Source organism: Kwoniella dejecticola, chromosome 2 (genome assembly GCF_000512565.2).
Source record: "Kwoniella dejecticola CBS 10117 chromosome 2, complete sequence".
NCBI classification, from domain to species: Eukaryota; Fungi; Basidiomycota; class Tremellomycetes; order Tremellales; family Cryptococcaceae; genus Kwoniella; species Kwoniella dejecticola.
The window spans coordinates 2,481,849-2,500,542 of NC_089302.1; the positions used below are offsets into that span (position 1 = coordinate 2,481,849).

At 48.6% G+C, this 18,694-nt stretch overlaps 8 protein-coding genes across 8 annotated transcripts; 2 read left to right on the top strand and 6 right to left on the bottom strand.

Annotated features, from left to right (window-relative positions):
- Positions 1-425: 425 nt before the first annotated feature.
- On the bottom strand, positions 426-851 carry I303_102351 (uncharacterized protein; the record flags this gene model as incomplete). The annotated part of the gene is made up of 1 exon (XM_018404867.1): positions 426-851. One exon carries the CDS (start codon positions 849-851, stop codon positions 426-428), a length of 426 nt encoding a protein of 141 aa, XP_018265148.1.
- A 574-nt stretch (positions 852-1,425) lies between these two features.
- I303_102352 (uncharacterized protein) lies at positions 1,426-2,823 on the top strand (the record flags this gene model as incomplete). Its single annotated transcript, XM_018404866.1, has 4 exons — positions 1,426-1,839; positions 1,910-2,039; positions 2,095-2,457; positions 2,537-2,823. The coding sequence occupies 4 exons, from the start codon at positions 1,426-1,428 to the stop codon at positions 2,821-2,823; spliced, it is 1,194 nt and encodes a 397-aa protein (XP_018265147.1).
- A 1,881-nt stretch (positions 2,824-4,704) lies between these two features.
- Positions 4,705-5,356, bottom strand: I303_102353 (uncharacterized protein; the record flags this gene model as incomplete). The annotated part of the gene is made up of 2 exons (XM_065968524.1): positions 4,705-4,992; positions 5,321-5,356. 2 exons carry the CDS (start codon positions 5,354-5,356, stop codon positions 4,705-4,707), a joined length of 324 nt encoding a protein of 107 aa, XP_065824596.1.
- A 782-nt stretch (positions 5,357-6,138) lies between these two features.
- On the bottom strand, positions 6,139-7,515 carry I303_102354 (uncharacterized protein; the record flags this gene model as incomplete). The annotated part of the gene is made up of 1 exon (XM_065968525.1): positions 6,139-7,515. One exon carries the CDS (start codon positions 7,513-7,515, stop codon positions 6,139-6,141), a length of 1,377 nt encoding a protein of 458 aa, XP_065824597.1.
- Positions 7,516-8,204: 689 nt separating this feature from the next.
- I303_102355 (uncharacterized protein) lies at positions 8,205-9,682 on the bottom strand (the record flags this gene model as incomplete). Its single annotated transcript, XM_018404864.1, has 2 exons — positions 8,205-9,307; positions 9,394-9,682. 2 exons carry the CDS (start codon positions 9,680-9,682, stop codon positions 8,205-8,207), a joined length of 1,392 nt encoding a protein of 463 aa, XP_018265145.1.
- A 503-nt stretch (positions 9,683-10,185) lies between these two features.
- I303_102356 (uncharacterized protein) lies at positions 10,186-12,009 on the bottom strand (the record flags this gene model as incomplete). The annotated part of the gene is made up of 7 exons (XM_018404863.1): positions 10,186-10,212; positions 10,270-10,369; positions 10,475-10,626; positions 10,723-10,910; positions 11,060-11,138; positions 11,290-11,555; positions 11,727-12,009. 7 exons carry the CDS (start codon positions 12,007-12,009, stop codon positions 10,186-10,188), a joined length of 1,095 nt encoding a protein of 364 aa, XP_018265144.1.
- A 426-nt stretch (positions 12,010-12,435) lies between these two features.
- I303_102357 (uncharacterized protein) lies at positions 12,436-13,169 on the top strand (the record flags this gene model as incomplete). Its single annotated transcript, XM_018404862.1, has 3 exons — positions 12,436-12,466; positions 12,748-12,896; positions 13,113-13,169. The coding sequence occupies 3 exons, from the start codon at positions 12,436-12,438 to the stop codon at positions 13,167-13,169; spliced, it is 237 nt and encodes a 78-aa protein (XP_018265143.1).
- A 574-nt stretch (positions 13,170-13,743) lies between these two features.
- I303_102358 (uncharacterized protein) lies at positions 13,744-17,108 on the bottom strand (the record flags this gene model as incomplete). Its single annotated transcript, XM_065968526.1, has 3 exons — positions 13,744-14,321; positions 14,391-14,919; positions 15,039-17,108. 3 exons carry the CDS (start codon positions 17,106-17,108, stop codon positions 13,744-13,746), a joined length of 3,177 nt encoding a protein of 1,058 aa, XP_065824598.1.
- Between the last annotated feature and the right edge of the window lie 1,586 nt (positions 17,109-18,694).

Consider the following 18,694-nt stretch of genomic DNA (forward strand, 5'->3'; position numbering starts at 1 on the left):
AATCCACCTGTGGCCACAATTTGATTCTGTCTTGTTCTCGTACTGCGTGAGCCGGCACAATGAGCGCAGCGTCTCGCATGGATCTCGGTGCTTACAAGGTCCTCTGTAAGATTCTCTCGGATTTTTGTTTTGAGACTTCGAACATGCGCAATGGACAAACAAACAAGTCATATACACAGAGAAATGCATTAAGGAGTGTGAACGCCATGTTTTGGCTCGCAGAATGACGGTGTAGTAGGAAGGTACGAGCCAAGCGAGTGAGAAGAAGCAAGACCGTCAGAAAGAAAAAGATTGTAGAAGAAGTATGGGGGATAAAGTGTCTACAGAGAACCTGTCAAGACCCCTATCTCGGGCTCATTGACAATCGAGCTGAGTAAGTTCTACCACGCGAGTATGGAAATGATCTGAACCCGACCTCATGGTACCTACTGCACCGTCGTCGTTGAATCAGAGGCCCACGATGATGGAGCCAAAGAGCGGACGGCCCCGTTCACCGTAGACCACAAAGTCTTGTGGCCCCGGTTGTCTAGCCAAGCTGCACTGAAGTCGTTGGATAGAGCGGGTATGCTGGGATCAGGGATGTAGCAGGAAGCCAGAACGATGGGCTCGGTGAGGTGCGAGGGAGTGGGCCCAAGTGTGAGCTTGATGTCTGTACCTTTGCCGTTGGTGGAACTCTTGACGCGATTGTCGATGTAGAATTTTTTCGGGGATAGGTCGCTGTTGCCTGCAAGCCGAGACGTGTTGTTGATGTAGTCACACATTGAGACCGTAGCAGCCACCGCAGTGTGCCTTACCTTGCTCATGATCTCGGAATCTTGAGCGAAAGCGGAGGCGAGTGTCTTCTCGTTCATGTCTGTGCCACTGAGTCCAAGCTCCTGCAATGCTATGTCTTTATGGCTTGTAAGGTTGTTGACAAGGTCCGTAACGCAACGTTTCATTTGATCGTCCAGAGTTACCCGAGAGATGCCAGGGTAGGGATTCAGTACATAAGGAATCTCTGTGCCCGTACACCAATCACGTTGGCGTTGTAGCCGAGCGCCAATCTGGGATTCTAGCTCATTGTTAAGCTTAGTGGCTTGGGTGAGAGCTGTCTCGGCGGCAGAGTATCTGCTAATGTCGCGGTTACGGAATTGATTCCACTTGTCATTATGGCTCTGCACAGGCTGGACTTCAGGTATGGAAAGACTGCTCTTCACTAGGGGTAGTCAATTAGGGTTTCAAGTCGCTTGTTTGTAAATATTTACGTAATGATAAGAAATGCCATGTCATGCTTACAAACACAAGTCGCTTGATCTTTGTAACGCGTTTTGAGAATTACATGTTAGTATCTATATTTCATGTCCATACATCTTGTGCTAGAGACTAGCTAGAGCTTCAAACTCACCGGCATTGGATTCAGCGGCCTCAAATTACCCCCTCCGCATCATGCCCCCCCGAAAAAAACCATCAGATACCCAACCATCACAACCTGTAATCACCCCTTCGGCAACTTCTGCTCGCAACGCGTCAAAACGTACTAAATCACAACCTGCCCCAAAAAAACGTGCTAGGGGGTCCGCAATCGCTCAAAATGTATCTCCAGTGATAGGGAAGGATGGGACACCTTTGCCAGAACAGGGTTGGTGGGAACAGACGGGAAAAGAGTGGGATAATGACGCCAAACCAGGAGGGAAATCTTCATATGAGTATCTCCTTGAATGGTTCGAGATACCAGAGAATCTAGACTTCTGGGGAGGCAAGGGAGGGGGTAATGCAAGGAAGGGATCCCTGTCTTGCAGACGCTGGCTTTATGAGCAGAAAGCCCCCACCAGGAGGTTGGCTAAGGCTATCGAGAGGAATGTGAGATACTTGGCTTGTTTTGTTTGAAGTAGCCTCAATGTCTAGGTCATTGCAGCTAACTGTATTCTAGTTCAACATCATCAGGAACGAATGGAGAGATGCTGATCACTTCAAGAATAGTACGGGAAGTGGTAAGGGGATGACTCTCATTGAGCAAGCTAGCGATGGGACAAGGGAGAAGGTTATAGAGGAGGTAGATGGTATGTCAATTGTTGTAGCTTTCACAGGCTGAATAAAAGCTAATGGACCTGGCAGCGGAGGCGGAGAGGCTCTGTAAGGACTTCGACAGATGGACAGAGATCCTCAAGGGCCGTACAGCTGGTGATCCTAAGCATCAAGCCAACAATGATGACGAAAACGACCATTCAACAGAGCTATTAGGTCGGATTTTGAACCCCACCCCTTTGAACCTGGCTCTAGATCGTCCCAGTCCCGTTTCACCCGTTCCAAATGCTCAACGTAGTCCTACACAAGTCTCTGAGCAACACGACAGTGTGGAGTTTGCTCAGGATTTACCGGATCCTCTTGATACAGGTGAAAACGATACCCCATTACCTCCCTTTCAGTCCCTCAACCCAAACAAGATCGTTTCTCAGAGCTTGAGAGACAGGGCAACTGGTGAGCCATTTCCCAGTGATTATCACCCGGATAAGCAGCGTGTAAAAACTGAATTATTTCCCTTCACTTGCTTGTCTAGTCCAAGAGGCGGAGACTGAATTTCGAGCTCAAGAAGGAGTATTCCTCCAACAACAGGTTGAATATGCGAGATCTCAGGCTGAAGCTCAACAGGAAAGCAATACTATACGCCGTCGAGCTGCTGAAAGCACCCACAACTACCAGGAGAGGAAGCTAGTAGTCGCAGAGAGGGAGATCGAGCTCGAGAGGAAGGCAGATATACTGAAATCTGCCATACGAATGGCAGAAGGTGGTGCAGATTGGCTCGAATCACTTCAAGAGGCAAAGAGGGCTTACGACACCTTGTGAGCATGTCATATACATGTCGTACTAGCAGAATGCATAGCTTTTACATGACATAATTCATCACATTCACCTGCTTGGGCTCTAGTTCGAGCATCTCTCCCACTAAATCTCTCCGTCTCTGCCAATCTGCCCTTGATTCCCTCTCATTTTGACCTCTAGCCCTGTATCTCCGCAGCCTAGCATTTCCCCATATCCTGTTGCGTTCCTCTACGGTCAATGCTTGGGCCCAAGTCTCCACTAGCATGTTGTGTAACATACAAGCTACTTTCACCGTTGAATGTAGTCGAGCTTCGTCTGTCTCTGTCTTACGTGTTAAAGGTGCGTTTTTTAGTATCTCCCATCGTCCCTTGAGTATACCAAATGTATGCTCCACTGTCACTCAAGCTTTAGCCGTCTTGTAGTAAAAGTACGCCTACAAATATACCATCAATTAGCTTCGAGATACCTCATATCCTCAACAACTACCATCCCTTTGCGAAACCCCCTTCCTCCCGCGGGGCTGGAACAAGGGCTCGGGTGGAGCTCCCAGCCTCTAGGGGGCGGCCACCTTGTACCATTGCGCCCATCCTTGGGGCTGGGGATGGGCCCAGTGGTACACCGCCCCCTTAAAATTTATTATTGGGGTTTTCCCCTGCCTCCTTCCCTCCTCGATCAAGCTCAAGGCAATTGGGAAGGTTACTCACCTTAGCCCCTCTTGTCTCGTTCCTCTTCCTTTCACATTTGAAGAGGGGGATGATGTTCGGTGTACAGGTGAGTCCTGCGTCCCCCAAGACATACTCTCCTGGGCTGAAATACTTCTCTGGGTCTGTATGTAGCGAGCAGAGCTTCTGTATTCGAGAATCGCTTGTTGAAGCGGTGAAGCCTTGCGTGAAGAAGCGGATCCTCTTGTTAGCATCGCAGACAACCAAGAGGTTCCATCCGTATCTCCCCTTGTAGCTATACATGCCCGAGGCTGCTAGCTTGCCTTTAGAGGGAGCCTGCTTAAGTACTATATGAACTTCATCGATGAATCCGACACATCCAGGTATACCAAACCTCCTCTGAGTCCTTGCTTGAGGTTGGCCCGTACAGAGGCGTTTGGCCAGTATACATATGTCTGGTGATGTTTCACAAAAGCGTACAACGCTCGCTGGAAGTAATTATGGACACTGCCATCTAGTACGGGTCCAAAATCAGCAAGACAAGATCGAAGGGAGAGGTGAAAAGGGGTGAAGTTGAGGTGAAAAGGGGAGCGAGAAGTTGTCTATCTGGCCATATACTCACGCGGAATCCCCATAGTCCTTGATACAGTATCTATACCATGCCCAAACGCCATCCTGTGAAGCATCACAGCTATCTGTACATGCGGTGGGGCTTGAGGCTTGTTATTTCGTGACTTAAAAACAGGATCATCCCCAAAAAGTTCTACCAGCTTGTTGAACTCCCTCAAAGTGACCCGGTACTTCCTGAGCGCTTCTCTATCGGTTGTGGGGATGATATGGTCGTATTCATCAAGGTAGTCATGATTCAGATACGTTGGGAGACGGTCCCAGTAGCGAGATGAGGAGATTTTCCTTCTAAGAGATACTAGCCAGAGATATTGGGAGTGGTAGTAAGGGATGCCGATCCTGGGACGTGTTCGGTCAATCGAAACCTGGATTTTTCGCAGCAAGTTCTCCTAGTAGATGGTTTTGACATCTCTGCCAGGTTTGAGAGCTCTAGCTGCTAGATATGGGTCTAGAAGATGTATATGGATATGAGGAAGTTGAGATATACGAAGGTGAAAAGTGCTCGCAACGCAAATTGAAACTCTAAAAATGTCATGACGTCACCATATTTTTGTAGTAGTCAATTAGAACAATTACAAACACGACTTGAAATCTTTACCCTGAATTACAAACATTTTCAATTGACTACCCCTACTTCACTCATTGTTCGGATGGTATCGGCCAATCTGCCTCGAACATCCACCTCACTCGATAGTTCTCGATACGCGCCTCGCGAGTGTAATCCGTGACTGATTGTCATTTCGCTCATGATGCTCTCAAGTCTGGCTGTCTCCCTCTCAAGAACGTTTTTGAGAGCCGCATCGGTATGGTTCATTCGTTGAGTTTCGGTCTCCATGGTATCGGCCTCAGCTATGATTTCACGAGGTTTCAGGTCTTGGACCAACTTCTTGAATTCGCTGACGCTCTAGTGAATGGTCGGTCATCAGCCATCAAATATCACCCGGTCGCAGAACTCACACCTTAAGTTGTACTAGCCATCTTGTCTATTGGAGGTATTGGGAGCTGTGTAGGTACTGAACGGGATATGTACGACTTAGGGGACGTGTGAGATTGGTGAGTTTGATGGATGCTGTGCTGAGACTTGGGGATGACCAGTGGACTTGATGCGGCCTTTTTATACGTTGAACCGGCCGGCAATCAGGCTCACACGACTGCAGCGTGCGTCGACTCGATGCTCAAGAGCAGGACACAGTAGAATGGAGATAGACACAATGACGCAATGCCTTCCTTACATAGTCTTCAGCGTCATAAGACGAAACCTGCGTCATTGTACAAGATGCCCACAATGGATCAGACCTTTGTCATATGGCCGGATCTTCCAAAACCCTCCATGGTGAAAGCTGTGGCACAAAAGTTATTGGTCACAGAAACTTGCAGTAGACGTGTGAGTTCAGCAGCTGTCGTATAACATGATTCAGTATGACGCGCACCTCATGAGATCCATTTTTCCTGAGATGCCCAAGGAGTTTAGTCTAAGAAGGGATGAACTTCGGTCATTGTTGTTGTGCCAGAGACAGTCATTTGACAGCTAAATAGGGCAACAGTGCAACGTCTGTACAGGCCAGTACAGGCCTGTACAAGTGTTTCCGATACGGCGCAGCCAGTCAATGTCAAGTCAGCTTTGCAGAGAGCTGTGACTTAGGAATCGAAAGGGAAGGAACATGTCAGAGACCCATCACTCTTTGTATCGGCACTGTGCCCTGACACAGGCAGGCAAAGCGGCAATCCCGATATTAATTGTTAGAAGGTTTCCCGAACCGATCTGAATGGATGATGCAGAGAAGGTCCGAGTGTGTATGCTGTAGCGTTGTCCTGGACTCATCCCTGCAAGCAGTCTGTAGGCTGTATGGCCCCCGGATAGTCAAATTGAGATATACCGCATCCTCAACAAAACCAAAGCGCAGGATCTCATCACCACGGCATCACGTTCGTCAACGAAATCCGTAAACAGAGTATCCTACAATACGGCATCACTCAAATGCGTCGCCTATGCATCGCTATGGGAATTGTCGTGAGTCTGCTGGTCACGACTATCTCGGTTTTTCAATTGTCAGACCCTCCACAATACCTTTAGTGGCTTGAATCTCTTGCCTGAACTCAGGACAAATACGCTTAAGATCGTCCAGTCGTGATTTTGCTGTACCTTGGACATTTGAGTACAGAAGATCATTTGCTCATTGTACGACTGGAAGTATATCTGCCTCCGCGGCGCAACGCGTTGTAATAGCGATCTGAGATCCCCGTAAGGTCTCAGCGCAGGTGAAGAGTTGCTCGCTCGATGGTCAGTATCATCAGTAAGCCTATAATAGCAGCTGGATTCGTTGATATATCTAGTCGCCCCTGATGTTCTATTTTGCGAGTTATCGAGTGGACCGCTCAATACCTTGCAAATATCCGGCTGCAAGCTCTGTTCAATGATGCTTCGAACTATGGAATTCCGATCTAACTCCTCCCTGGATTTCTTGCACATTTTATTGGCTACTTCTTGGTATTCGCTCAGATGGCGATAGTGAATGTGTTCTGGGTATCTGTCCAGACTGCCCTGAAAGATGCCCTGAAGGATGGAGAGATAAGCCTCGAGTCTCTTATCCGCTTTGGTTGTCGTGTAATGGCTTTGGCTATGTTTGTCTCGTCCAGCTGGTGGCAATCTAATCGCATCCTTGTCCTCCTGTAAAAGATGCTTTTTCGTTCGCGCCAACCCCCGGCTGGCCCACACGTCGTGGTAGGTCATCAAATCGGCGACTTGGCTGTAGTCCAAGCCGAACATGTGAGCTTGAGCCTTCGGAGTCGTGGGGATCTCTGTCTCACTGTTCCTCTGCAGTGCTATTCTTTCATCGTCCAAAGCTCGCATATACGACGGTTCCTGACGCACATTATATCCGAGGTAGGGTACATTCAAATCGACTGCTCTCATGTGTGAGCTTTGGGGTACACCCCAGCCAGGGTAAGCTGGGTTCTGGGATCCATACGTGATTATACTGTGGTCCGGCTGCAAACCTCCGTCACTGGCCAGGAGATCGTGAGGCGCAGCACCTCCGATGTAGGCTTGCTGGTTGAACGGAATGGCACGATATTGCAGTCCTGAGGGGCTGTGGTCCATGGCGGCACCTATCACTGAGCCGACACTTCCATGCTCGTAGTATGAGGAAGAATTCAGACTGGTATTGAGCGCAGATTTGAAACGTTGACCAGCCGAACCAGCGAAACCCGTATCTACACGGGTTTCCGGCTGGACATCGGCCCATGAAGGGTGTATAGAAGTATTGGCTGATTGATCATTGGGGTCATCTTGAAGAATTGTCCCGTCAAACAATCCTGGATAAGCTTTACCCGATGCTGAATCATCACTAGGTCTGTCTGATGCTTGGTATAAGTCGCTGTGATCCCTGCTGGGGGCAAGTCGCCTATATGTACGTCGTTCCGCCATATTGAATGGGCGGTTGGCCTTTTCTGTGTCAAATTAAGCAAATTGAACAAGGCAGGTTGCAGTCTGTCAGGTCTGCTGCTATACTTATATCAGTGACTGCGCGGGCACGTTGGGCAGAGAGACTGACTCGACTATGACTCGAAATTCACAAAGGGTATTAATGGCCTTCGTCAGACTTGCGATGTCTTTCAAGGTCAGGCGTCGGTCCTTGAGCCATGCATCTTACCCCGTCGGGATTGGCTCTCCAAATGCGTCATGCAGATTCTACACATTTGCTTTTGGTCTACGACTCTGTCCGTCATGATAAAGTGGCTGTCCTTTCGTGACAGCCACAGCCAGCGTACAGCTTTTCCTTGTGCCCGACTCGCATCAGTCTTTTGCAGGGCAATCGGAGTACGGTTGCTTCAATGCAAATCGCAGCTCAATTTGTCCGGTACAGATCGTTTCAAAGACTGGAGTCTTGTCGCTTCGAACAGAAATGGTTCCCTCTTTAAGGCATCCCACGTCTATTTGGCGGAAAAAGACTTTTACAATATGTAACTTACAAAGCGGTCTTCGCATGACATATATAATACTGCACAGACTACTTAAAGACCCCATATGATAATTTTTTCCGGTTGATTGAAGGGTAATGCCGGTCCCGAACCAATGATAGGCTACCTGAGTGATCTCCATGGATCGCAATAACCTCATCCAATGTCTGTCTTAGGCTGAAATCGCTCAGTCTCGTTCCTCGTTCCTCTCTTGATCTCAAGCCCGCAGCCCTCTTTTCCATATCTTCTACCCGAAGTGCCAATACGTAGACGGCGCGCAGTAAAGCGTTTGGGATCATGTGAGACCATCCAATGGATACTGCCTTCTTCCGTAAACCTGTTCGTTCCAGATTTACATCTTTTCTTCACGCTGAAAGTTGAATTATCCAGCGCAGGGTATATCGCGCGGAGCACATCCATATCCAAGCGTCCCTTCAACAGGGACCACGCTCGGTGGTTGTTCTGCCGATGTTTGTCCTCCGTAGATAAGATTATCGAGGTTTTCTCGCAAGTCTCGATGTCTTCTAAGGATATTTTTGGCACTCCACTCAAGAGCCCGTCCGATTCCGAGAACTCCTCGAGGAGACTGATGACTCTGTCGAAAGCTGCTCTCCGGTGCTTCCGGACGAGTTTGGCGTGGGAATGTAAAGCAGACCCATCCAAATCGGGGTCTTCGTCCTCTCGAGGAGTACGCAGGTACAAATAATCCGTGTCTACCGTGTCGTCATCAAGGATATCTAGTAGTCGATTGACACACTTTTTCTCGGCAGCGCTGAGCTTTTTCCGGTCGTCCACCTCAGTGTTGGACCCATCGTCATCAGCTTGCGCTGGCGTGTTCGTGGTCGGAGGCAAGATATCGTGAGCGAGCAGAACATGCGAAGCATCGTCAATGGATGCTCCTGCGACTGGTTCAGTGTGACCCGTTGGGGGGATATCGTAATTCTCGTTTGGGTCCGGGAGATCATTCTGGCCTGTCGAGCCATACGGGTTCCCATGTGAAGAGTACGCCTCCCATGCAAATGAGTTCGATGGCCAATTGGTATGAGCAGACAATGTGTCTTGCCCGTATGCAAATGTCCCGGACAATTGACCTGCCGGATCTCCACGGGTGTCCGCATAGTCGACCTTGTTTGACTGATAGACATTTGGCTGCGGCCAGTACTGATCGGGAAGGGCCCCGGAACCGGGATTGGGATCGGCGAAAGTCCAACTGGGTTCGATGTAGTCCTGCCACCAGCTGGCTGTTCCAGAGGAATTGACTGGTAGGAAAGCCCAGCCAGCTCGTCGGGAGTGAAAACACTGGTGGACTGCATTATACTTTTCCCCGCATTTGCGATGTGATCACTGGTAAACCCGTATTGATGATTAGCGTTGGCGTTGGCGTCGGCGTCGAAATATTGAGGATCCGCATGCTCGAAAGGAGCGTTGGCATCATGATTACTGTACTCCATTCCCGTAGTCAGATATTGGGTGCTGGGACTGTTCTGACCAGCGAAAAGAGTGTTGTATGCGTTATCAGACGTTGTGGCGTATCTGTTGGGTGATACGTTGGCATTGCTACGACCGCTAGGTGCTTTGCCAATCCGCCCTCGTCCTCTGACGGGTCCGTGAGTGTGGGCAGGATCCGACGACATGTTACTTCATTCAAGCAATTGTGTGCAGGCAAGAGCTTGAACTGAGCGAAGTTGTTGGTTTTTTTTTCCCCTTCAGGGAGCGAAATTGTAAAATGGTTCGGAAAATGTAGCGTAGAGCTTCGACGATGTTCGTTGTGAGTGAGGATTGGGGGTCAGTATTCAAAGTCGACCAATAATTGCTGTGCGGGACTATGATTAGGCATATACTGCAATTCCAAATGCCTGAGAATGTTCGTTCCATTTATCGAATCAAACTACCTTGCAAGGAGTTGTCGCCATTGCCTGTGATGATCAATGTCCCCATTTGTTATTGAGAAGATTCAGCTCCGTTCAGGCCGGTCCTTTCAATCGTAGAATCAACGGAGCAGTAAGTTTGTTCGGATGACTCGATCATTTATCAAGTCGCACGCTTGATTGTTCATGATGAAAGCTGTGCATAGTCCATTACGGGCACTGGTTAGCCATTAACGGGAAGCCGGGGTAAGGAGACTGTATATTGGAAACTAGGATACAAGGATGAATGCGAGGAACTACCGGCACTCATACATTAGAATCGCTCTACCTCAAAAGAGCAGCTCAGAACTCACAAATATGATCAATACACCGAATATCTTCAACATCAACCACCTATTACTCGTCACGCTCGCGTAGTACTTCAACAATTCCCTCTGCGCGCCCGTCACATTCCTGCCAACCATCCGTATTACATTTACATCAGCATCCCAACACTCTACGAGAACCACAGGAAATCCCATTGTATGTATGTAGAATGTTCTGACTGTTTTGACTCACGCAGCGATATCCGTCGTGTCCGCATCTATACGCTGCACAGTCTCCCTCTGCTCAGCTACCATGCCCGCCAACTGCGAGAAGATCGATCCCAGTTCCGCGATGGTCGATTCTATCGATTCGATAGCTGTCGAACGGGATTGGATGTAGTCGTTCTACATTGTGTGTTGCGTCAGCGTAAGACTCGTCAATGTAGACGTGGTATCGAAGCAATTACAAATGACCGATTAATGTAGTCCACGCAAACTTACCTGCTGTTCGACCAGTTGCATCTGCTGATAATCCCCTCCTTTGCTTACTCCACTCTCACCTCGATCACCATCGATGTCAAGCGCCAAGAAGTCCGTCTTGCCATCATCGGGTGCAGGCGATGCCCTCGATTTGCCTTTGCGGTCGAAACCCGAGCCTGGACCACCGTTTGGGGCGAATAGTAAGGAGTCTGTGCGGTGGGACAGGGAGACATCAGTCAGTATATGATCATTGCCAGTAGTTTCATTCCGGTAAGTCAAGCAGGAGTTCAGATAAGAGCTCTCGCGCTATTCCATTTGTTGATGATTGGTAAAGGAAGAACGGGTGTTTTAGACTTACTATTTGACGGTGGGGTTAATGACGCGTTTGCAGCGGTATGCATGAACTGCTCCGTCCTGTCTTTACTCGCTTTCATATTCTGCGCAACTCACCATACCGTCAGCTTAGGTCGTGCGCGCAATTTCAAGCGGGAAGACAGCTTGGCAGGGAAAGCAAGGGGATATCAATTGACAGGTAGGATAGAATGCAAGTCATCCAAAGGTATGGATATATGTGATGTGGACACTCACCTGCGTCCGCAATTCAAGGACATCCTTGAAGCCCATACCCATATTCGCCAGTCTACTTTGCAGCAGCATCACAACATTACTATTATGTTCTTCTACCTGTTTCCCTCCGCCCGAGCTACTGCTCGACGAAGCTGGTTTCTGACTTCGGACATATGATTGCAAAGATGCGATCTGGGTATTGAGCGAGGCGATGTCTTGTCGTATGATATAGGTCAATTCGGATATTTCGATTGGTCGGTCGTCGAACAGTGTTTTGCGCTTGGCCACTGTGGACGAAAGGATAGAAGGAGAGGAGAGATATGAAGTTATGATGGATCCATTTGTTATAATCATAGTGAGGGAGCAAACGTAACATGTAGAAACATATACACATTAGCGTATGTTCGAAATCTAATGACTGACAGTCTGGTAACTCTAGTCGCAAGTATACCACTTACACTGAGCCAACTTCTGCAACTTCAACGTCGTATTATTGATATCCTTCGCTATCCCACTTGCCATTCTTCCAAATTCACTCTTACTTCCTCCTCCTCCCGCAGCACCTTTCGGCGTACTCGTTCCTCCATTCAGATCCTTCGATAGTAATGGTTGTTTCGCTTCTCTATCTTTATCTTTGTTCTTCCCCTTTAAATTGGTCGAGGAGGACGAAGCGAGGGCAGAGCGTGATTTGATAGAATTCAAGGTCGAGTGAAATTCGGAAGTTCGGTCTTTCGGAGCCATCTTGTCTAGGTATTTGCTCTCAGCTGCCTCGTAGCTAGTCTGTCCGGCCCTCGTAGTCGATCTCGGATGATATATAATGATTATGTGGTGAATGTCATGCAATAAATAGTAGTATTATCTCTGACGCGCTGGCAGTGATTAGGTGGCAAGGCGATAACAATGACGAAGAGTGCCACATTCGATTATATCGCCGTAACTCCGCTCGAGATGTACGAGTTCAGTCGGATTGACCATGTTGAAGATGTCAATTCCTTCTTCATACTTCATCCTCCATAACTCGGCAGAGTCACTTGCAGACATCATCAATCAGGTCCCAGCTGAGCCGCCCGACAACACAGCCTCCGTCATCAGCTCCCATCGCAAGCCAAATTCCCGAGTCTTCGAGGCGAAAGAACCAATATCCACACCTGATCAATCTATCTCAAGATGTCTCGTGTATCCCAACCCGAACTTAAGAGTAAGTGAACGTCTCACCTCTGACAAGGCTCAGACTTCAGATTACAACTTGTAAACGCTGACAATCTGTGACCTCAACTTTCTGCCTTCGCTCTGACCACTGTTCCACCAACCGAACGCTCCGTCTATAACAACACTGATATTATACCAACACCTGATTACTCGCATGGACCTAACTCCATAATTCACGGCGATCTACAACTCGATGCGCCTCACCATTCCAAACCATTTCAATCGAATAATCTCACTGGCTTGGACACTTCGGCGATTTGGTGAATACAGAATTCATGGATCGAAGGTGCTACCTGAACCTCCAAGGCGGTCGACAAGTCTCAGGCGTTCTCAGAGGATTCGACATGTTCTTGAATCTGGTAGTGGATCAAGCGCACGAGGAGTTGGGCGGTGGACAGAGGAAACCCTGTGGAATGATTGTGAGTCGGATCTGCCTCCGATCTATGCAATGTCATACTATATTATTTTCCCCTTCATGTCCATTTTCTCCCATTCCCTTTTTCACCCAAATCACTTCAAGTCGCAGTGATCAAAACCATATATACTCATATCACTCTTTCCTCCTCCTTTTCTTCCTCCCCTCTTCGAGCAATCTATCGTCGATGCCGATTGCTGACTCGCTTGATATGATATAGGTCATCAGGGGTAATTCGGTATCGTCGATGGAATTGCTGGATAGCATGAAAGTGTAGCGCAGCGTAGTCATCAGATCATCAAGAGAAATCCATTTTACCTTTTGTGAGAAGTAGGAAGGTGGGCAAGCAGCAGGAATAAAGAATCATGAGGAGCCGATGAGGCGTCGACCCCGAAAATCCACTTCGCGAGTAAGAAACGGAGGAAAGCAGAATAATGCGAACCAAGAAGGACGCAACAAGCCAAATCGAGCAACATACCATTGGAGAGCAACGAAACAAACCGCCCATCCATCTCAATATACCATTCCAGCCCTCTATACTACATACCAACTATTGCCCTGATCCTGGCGAGTACAACAAATTGCAAATAACGTATCTGTAACAACAAATGCTATATGCATGAAAACACATCATAATGTCCCTTGTTTGCCTCATCGACAAATTACAAACATCTACATATCTAGATCTAACTGATGGACTAATCATAACAACTTTGCTCATTTTCGTACCCAATACACTAGCCCATCCACTGGCTCGTGACTTCAAAGTCGATCTTTCTCCACTCCACTCCTATTCACTTCGTTGAGGTTCACTATCATCCCTCCGCCCCCAAAATCCTACATTCTATATTCTATTCACTGGCATTCCGCTTCACTAACAAACCCACCAACAGCCCCACAATCAACAGGACTACTAATCCCGCAGCTAAAGCTACCCAGAGCCTAAATCGATTTTTAGGTTTCTCCTCCCATACACCGGTTTCAAGATAACTAATCACGCTCTGTCGATTCCTCCAATCAGGCGATCGGTGTCCTAAATGAGGGGATTGGGGATTATGCCCATCTCCGTGACGATATATGACTTGACCGCCATCCGATGTGTATTCCCATTTCTCTTGCTCCCCTTCCCTCTCCCTCTCCCCTGCACCCGCCGGTGGTTTGAGGTTCTCAGTCGATGTCGCCGTCGGGGGGAGTAAAGGGGTAGGCGAAGTCGGTGAAAGGTTTATACAATTTCCAGGGGTCGTACAATTCTTCAAACCCCCATATCCGCCATATCCACTATATCCCCCGTAACCCCTCGGGTCGGCTTGTGTCCACTGTCTAGGTTTAGGCGGTAATGGCGGACTTCGATCTTCTTCTTCGGGGAAAACAATAACTCCTTTCCCACCCATCCTATCTTCGCCTGTCTGTCTCTCCTTCTCAGTCTCTCCTCTATTTCGACCAACATCAGCATCATATCTTCTCGCTTGACCCATATCCTGACTTTGGTCTCTCTGACGTGTCCGCTTGGGCGATGGTACACTCGGATAATTCACCACACCAACATCAATATCAATACCCTCTGCGCTTCGATCGAAGTCCGAGTCCGAATCCAGCTCTGTGAAAATGTCTTCCCGACTTTCTGTCCTTCTTAACTTTCGACCTAGCCGCTCTCGAAGACTCGGCGCAGGTAAGGACTTCCTTCTCGAATTGTTCGTTGAAGTGGATTTTCTCGGTGAGGTAGAGTTGGAGTTGGAGTTTGAACTCGATACCCTGTTGCCGGTCTTGGTCTTGCGAGTCCTTCCATCCGGATCGATTTCAGGAGTATCGTCCGATATTGAGCGAGCTCTCGTATGGGCAGGTCGTAATGACGATCTGCGCGAATGCACGACGGACACCGATAACGACGGTCTATGTCTCGGTGCTTTCGATCTGGTCGTGATCGAAGAGATCGAACTTGACGGGAGATGGGGTACCGGTGGTCTGGGTGGAGAATGATTTGAGGAAGGAGTGAACGGTCGAAGGATTCTCAGAGATTGCGAAGACACCTACGATATTACGCCCACAGTAACATCAGCTTTACCAATCTGATTCGCATCTTCCGATCAACAGCAAATAGCAGTTGAAGGCTCAAACCAAACAAGCCTTTGAGAAATGATGTACTGACTCGCTTTCCGCTCCTCAACACACGCTCAAGCATCCAAGCACGCCCCACTAAACTCCTAAGATCCATCTGACCCTCTTTACGCCTGATCTCATCCGTCTCACCGTCTTCCAGCTCCTCCCACCGATGCTGAAGCGCATGTATCTCCCATTTCTTCAGCAATCTATGTGCTTGTCCTTGTCCCTGTCCGGTTCCATTCAGCGTACTGTTCGATCCTCGTTTCATCGATCTACTTGATTTCGTGGACTTCGTCGATTTCGTCCGATGGGAAACACCATAAGAAGTACTTTTAGAAGTAGTCCCCCCAAAAGACCATTTCCCCTTTGAATGAGAATGGGCCGAAGAAGAAGCTTTCGTAGCCATCGCACTAGCTATACTTTCCCATCGACTATGGCCTCCTCCGCCCCTACCACTTCCCGGAGTGTGGGCAATTTGACTTTGACCGGATACCAAGCTGTCTATTCCCGGAGAAGAAGTATCCTGAGAGATAGTCATAGAGATAGGCGAAGAAGCACTGCTAATAACACTGTTACCATTGCTATCAACATTACTGATTGAGGTGGGCAGATCGGCTTTTCCTGAATAAGCGCTTTGCTCGGAATACCTCCTTCCAGCAGCAGCAGAATTACGATCGTAGTCGTGCGACCCATTACTCGGTGAACGAGGTACATCAAGCGTTTCGTGAGTTAGACTACTCTCACCCTCCGCGATGCGAGGCATCGTGTATTGACTTCGGATCGAGGAAGTAGCCGAGGCTCTTCGCGAGTGGACCACGATGGGCGTAGATACAGGATCGCTCGCAAGGAACGAGTACGTCGGTGTACGAGCTGAAGCCGAAGCCGAATTGGGATCTTCTCGGATAGTAGACGAGTCTGAATACCCATACCCAGTTCCGGTGGCTGTGGCTGTTGAAGGAGCTTGAGGTGAGGTAGGTGAACTAGCCAACGGAGAAGGTTGTCTAGGAGGCGGTTCTGCCCAAGGTAAGGCAGCCAAAGAAGCATGTAATCGTTCTCTCCCGCTACTTGTCCCGCTCGTCAACGCCAGTCCCAGGTTGGGGGAATCATCATGATCGAACGATTCCGATGGGTTGGGGAAATTCAGGTTGATCGATGGTCGACCTGACTCGCTATATCTCGGTTGTCCGTCTGTACCTTCTCGGTATTCAAATTGATTCATATCTGCATCCGCCTCATCATTGTGTCGATGGGGATATCCCTGCATTCCAGGTGAAGGTCGAAAAGAGGGATTGGAAGTCGAGAAAGCGGAGAGACTGTCAAGCGAGGGTTTAGGCTGGAGTTGATGGGACGAAGCAGATGCCATACGACCTATCTCTGCGCGGCGGGGCGAGTGGATCTCGGTAGAATGAGAATGAGCATTGGAGTGTGAGTTGGACCCCGTGTCGAGGGACAAGGACGAAGCGAAGGATGTAGTGGTCCTAGTGGATTTGGGAGTCGTAGTTGGAAGTAGGGTTTTAGGAGGGACTGGAGGTGGTGTTCGAGGTGGAGAAGGAGTCTCATCGTTCGGATTGGAACTCGGTTCAGCCAAATAGACGTTTTCTCTAGATTTGGAATCCAACTTCGACTTCGACTTGAAAGAATTGTCCGACACTTTGGTCTTGATCTTCTTCCCCTTCTTCTTAGCGCTTGAATGTGATTTTGAGCTAGACGCCGATGCTAGAGAAGTGGAAGAGAAGTTCTCAGGCGGACTGAGCATATCCGCCAACTGTCTAGCATCCATTCCGTAGCCTACTGCAACCCCTTCGACCAGTCTACTTCGCGGTCTACCAGACGCTTGTGCATTCGCATTGATGCTGGCGCTCAAGACAGACGCAGGGCTCGTGGAATTGGAGGGTGGGCGATAGAAGAGTAAGTCTGCATTGGGGGTTGGCGGTGAGGCCGTTGCATAGCTTGCATGACTAGCATAGCTGAACCGGGATTGGGCTGAGGGTGGAAATTGGGGTCGAGTGATTGAATGAGCTTGAGCTTGAGTCTGAGCTTGCGATCTTGCTGAAGGTGTTGAAACTGTCGATGAGCTAGAAGGCAACGATGAGACGGGAGAGTTACGTGTGTCCATCGCAGTGTAGCAGAGTGATAAAATGATTATATGGGTGTACGGTTTTGTACAAGGTTTAAAGAGTGACGACTAGTTGGTGAAATGATGACAGGTGCAGCTCGAGTTTGAGCTTTTCTTTGTCGAATCGATAATCTATCGGTGTCATTCCATTGAGGATGAGTACGTGTGTATGTGTGTATGGGTACAAGCAAGGGCAAGGGTATACTATAGGTCGATGAAGGGAAGGGGAAGGATGAGAGCAAAAGATAAAGGAAGAAAGGATCACAATTCTCCTTCTCACTCACTCAGCGTCTGCAATTGATTGAGGTTCAAAGGTCCATCTCCTATCAATCTGAATCAATCCAACCTCGATCTGATCTGAGCGAGTACCTATACCATCCATACATACATACTCATCGATCCCTACGAGTAAACAAACTCATTTGGGTCCAAGCCATGTTCATCTTGATCGCGTATAGCCCGAAGATTTAGTGAGCATTGATCAGCACATGAAGTTTTCCCGCGCACTGATACTGTCATTGTTGCTGTTGTGAGGATATTGAGGTACGGTTGAAAGGGTGAAACCACTATATATTTAGGGCTTCGCCAAGATACCCTAGTCCCCGTATGTCAGTGCGATGTTCTTTCGGATACATGTTCATGCTCTTCGTTCACTGTCTGGCTTCGGATTGTTGGACAGCACATCACATCGGCGTCATTCTGAAGGGTGGACGGTAATCGTTCCTGCGCTCGGACTAGCTGCTCTGTCCGTAGTGCGGGCGGAAGACAGGCGCTCATACCACATGACAACGATCCTATCCTGATGAGAGCTCATCATCGTGTGAGTAGCGCAAAGTATGGTGATAAGTACATAGATAGGCAAGGTTCTGAGTGGGGAATGCGATAGTTTATGGTCGCAGAAAACGATCCAGTTAAGCATACTTCCAGCCAGGCACAGTCTTTTAGCCTTCAGTGGTTGTAAAGCGGACGCAGATTTGTTGGACCTCACAAATAGTTTGGTACATGTCATGCTGAACTCCTTCCTGGCAGAGAAGTATCGCTTGCCCTCGCTTTTTATGGCTCAGTCTGCTCCGCTCAAGCTCATGGCGCGGAACCTTCTTACCACGAACGGAAGTGCGCGGCGCAGACAATCAAGGCGAGTCGCATTTCACCTTGATTGAAATACTGAGCTCGAGCACGGGGAATCGCACGTAGATCCCCACAGTCGTGACAATAACTTCTGGCACAGGCAGAGTATGCTTTGCGCTTCTTTCCCTAACTTAGAGAGTGAGGAAAGGCTAGCATGAGTCGATGCCGAATGGGGCAATGGAACATGTTCGACACTCTACGTCATCTCCTTTTCGCCTCTGAATGCGATGGGGAGATGCTGAAAGGTTGTTCGAATCATTGATCAAGTCGTTCGTAAAGGCTGGGAGTCTCGTCGTACTATTGTACTCTAGCTAGAATCGTAAAGGAAGGAGCGAATACCTCGTAACGTCATCGTTGGAAAAAAGGTGGCTCCGTGACCCGCAAGCTGCTTGCTTCTGTCAAAGGATCGCATCTGCCTCAAGTAGGGACCAATCAGCAATACTGTAGAGCGCTGTAGG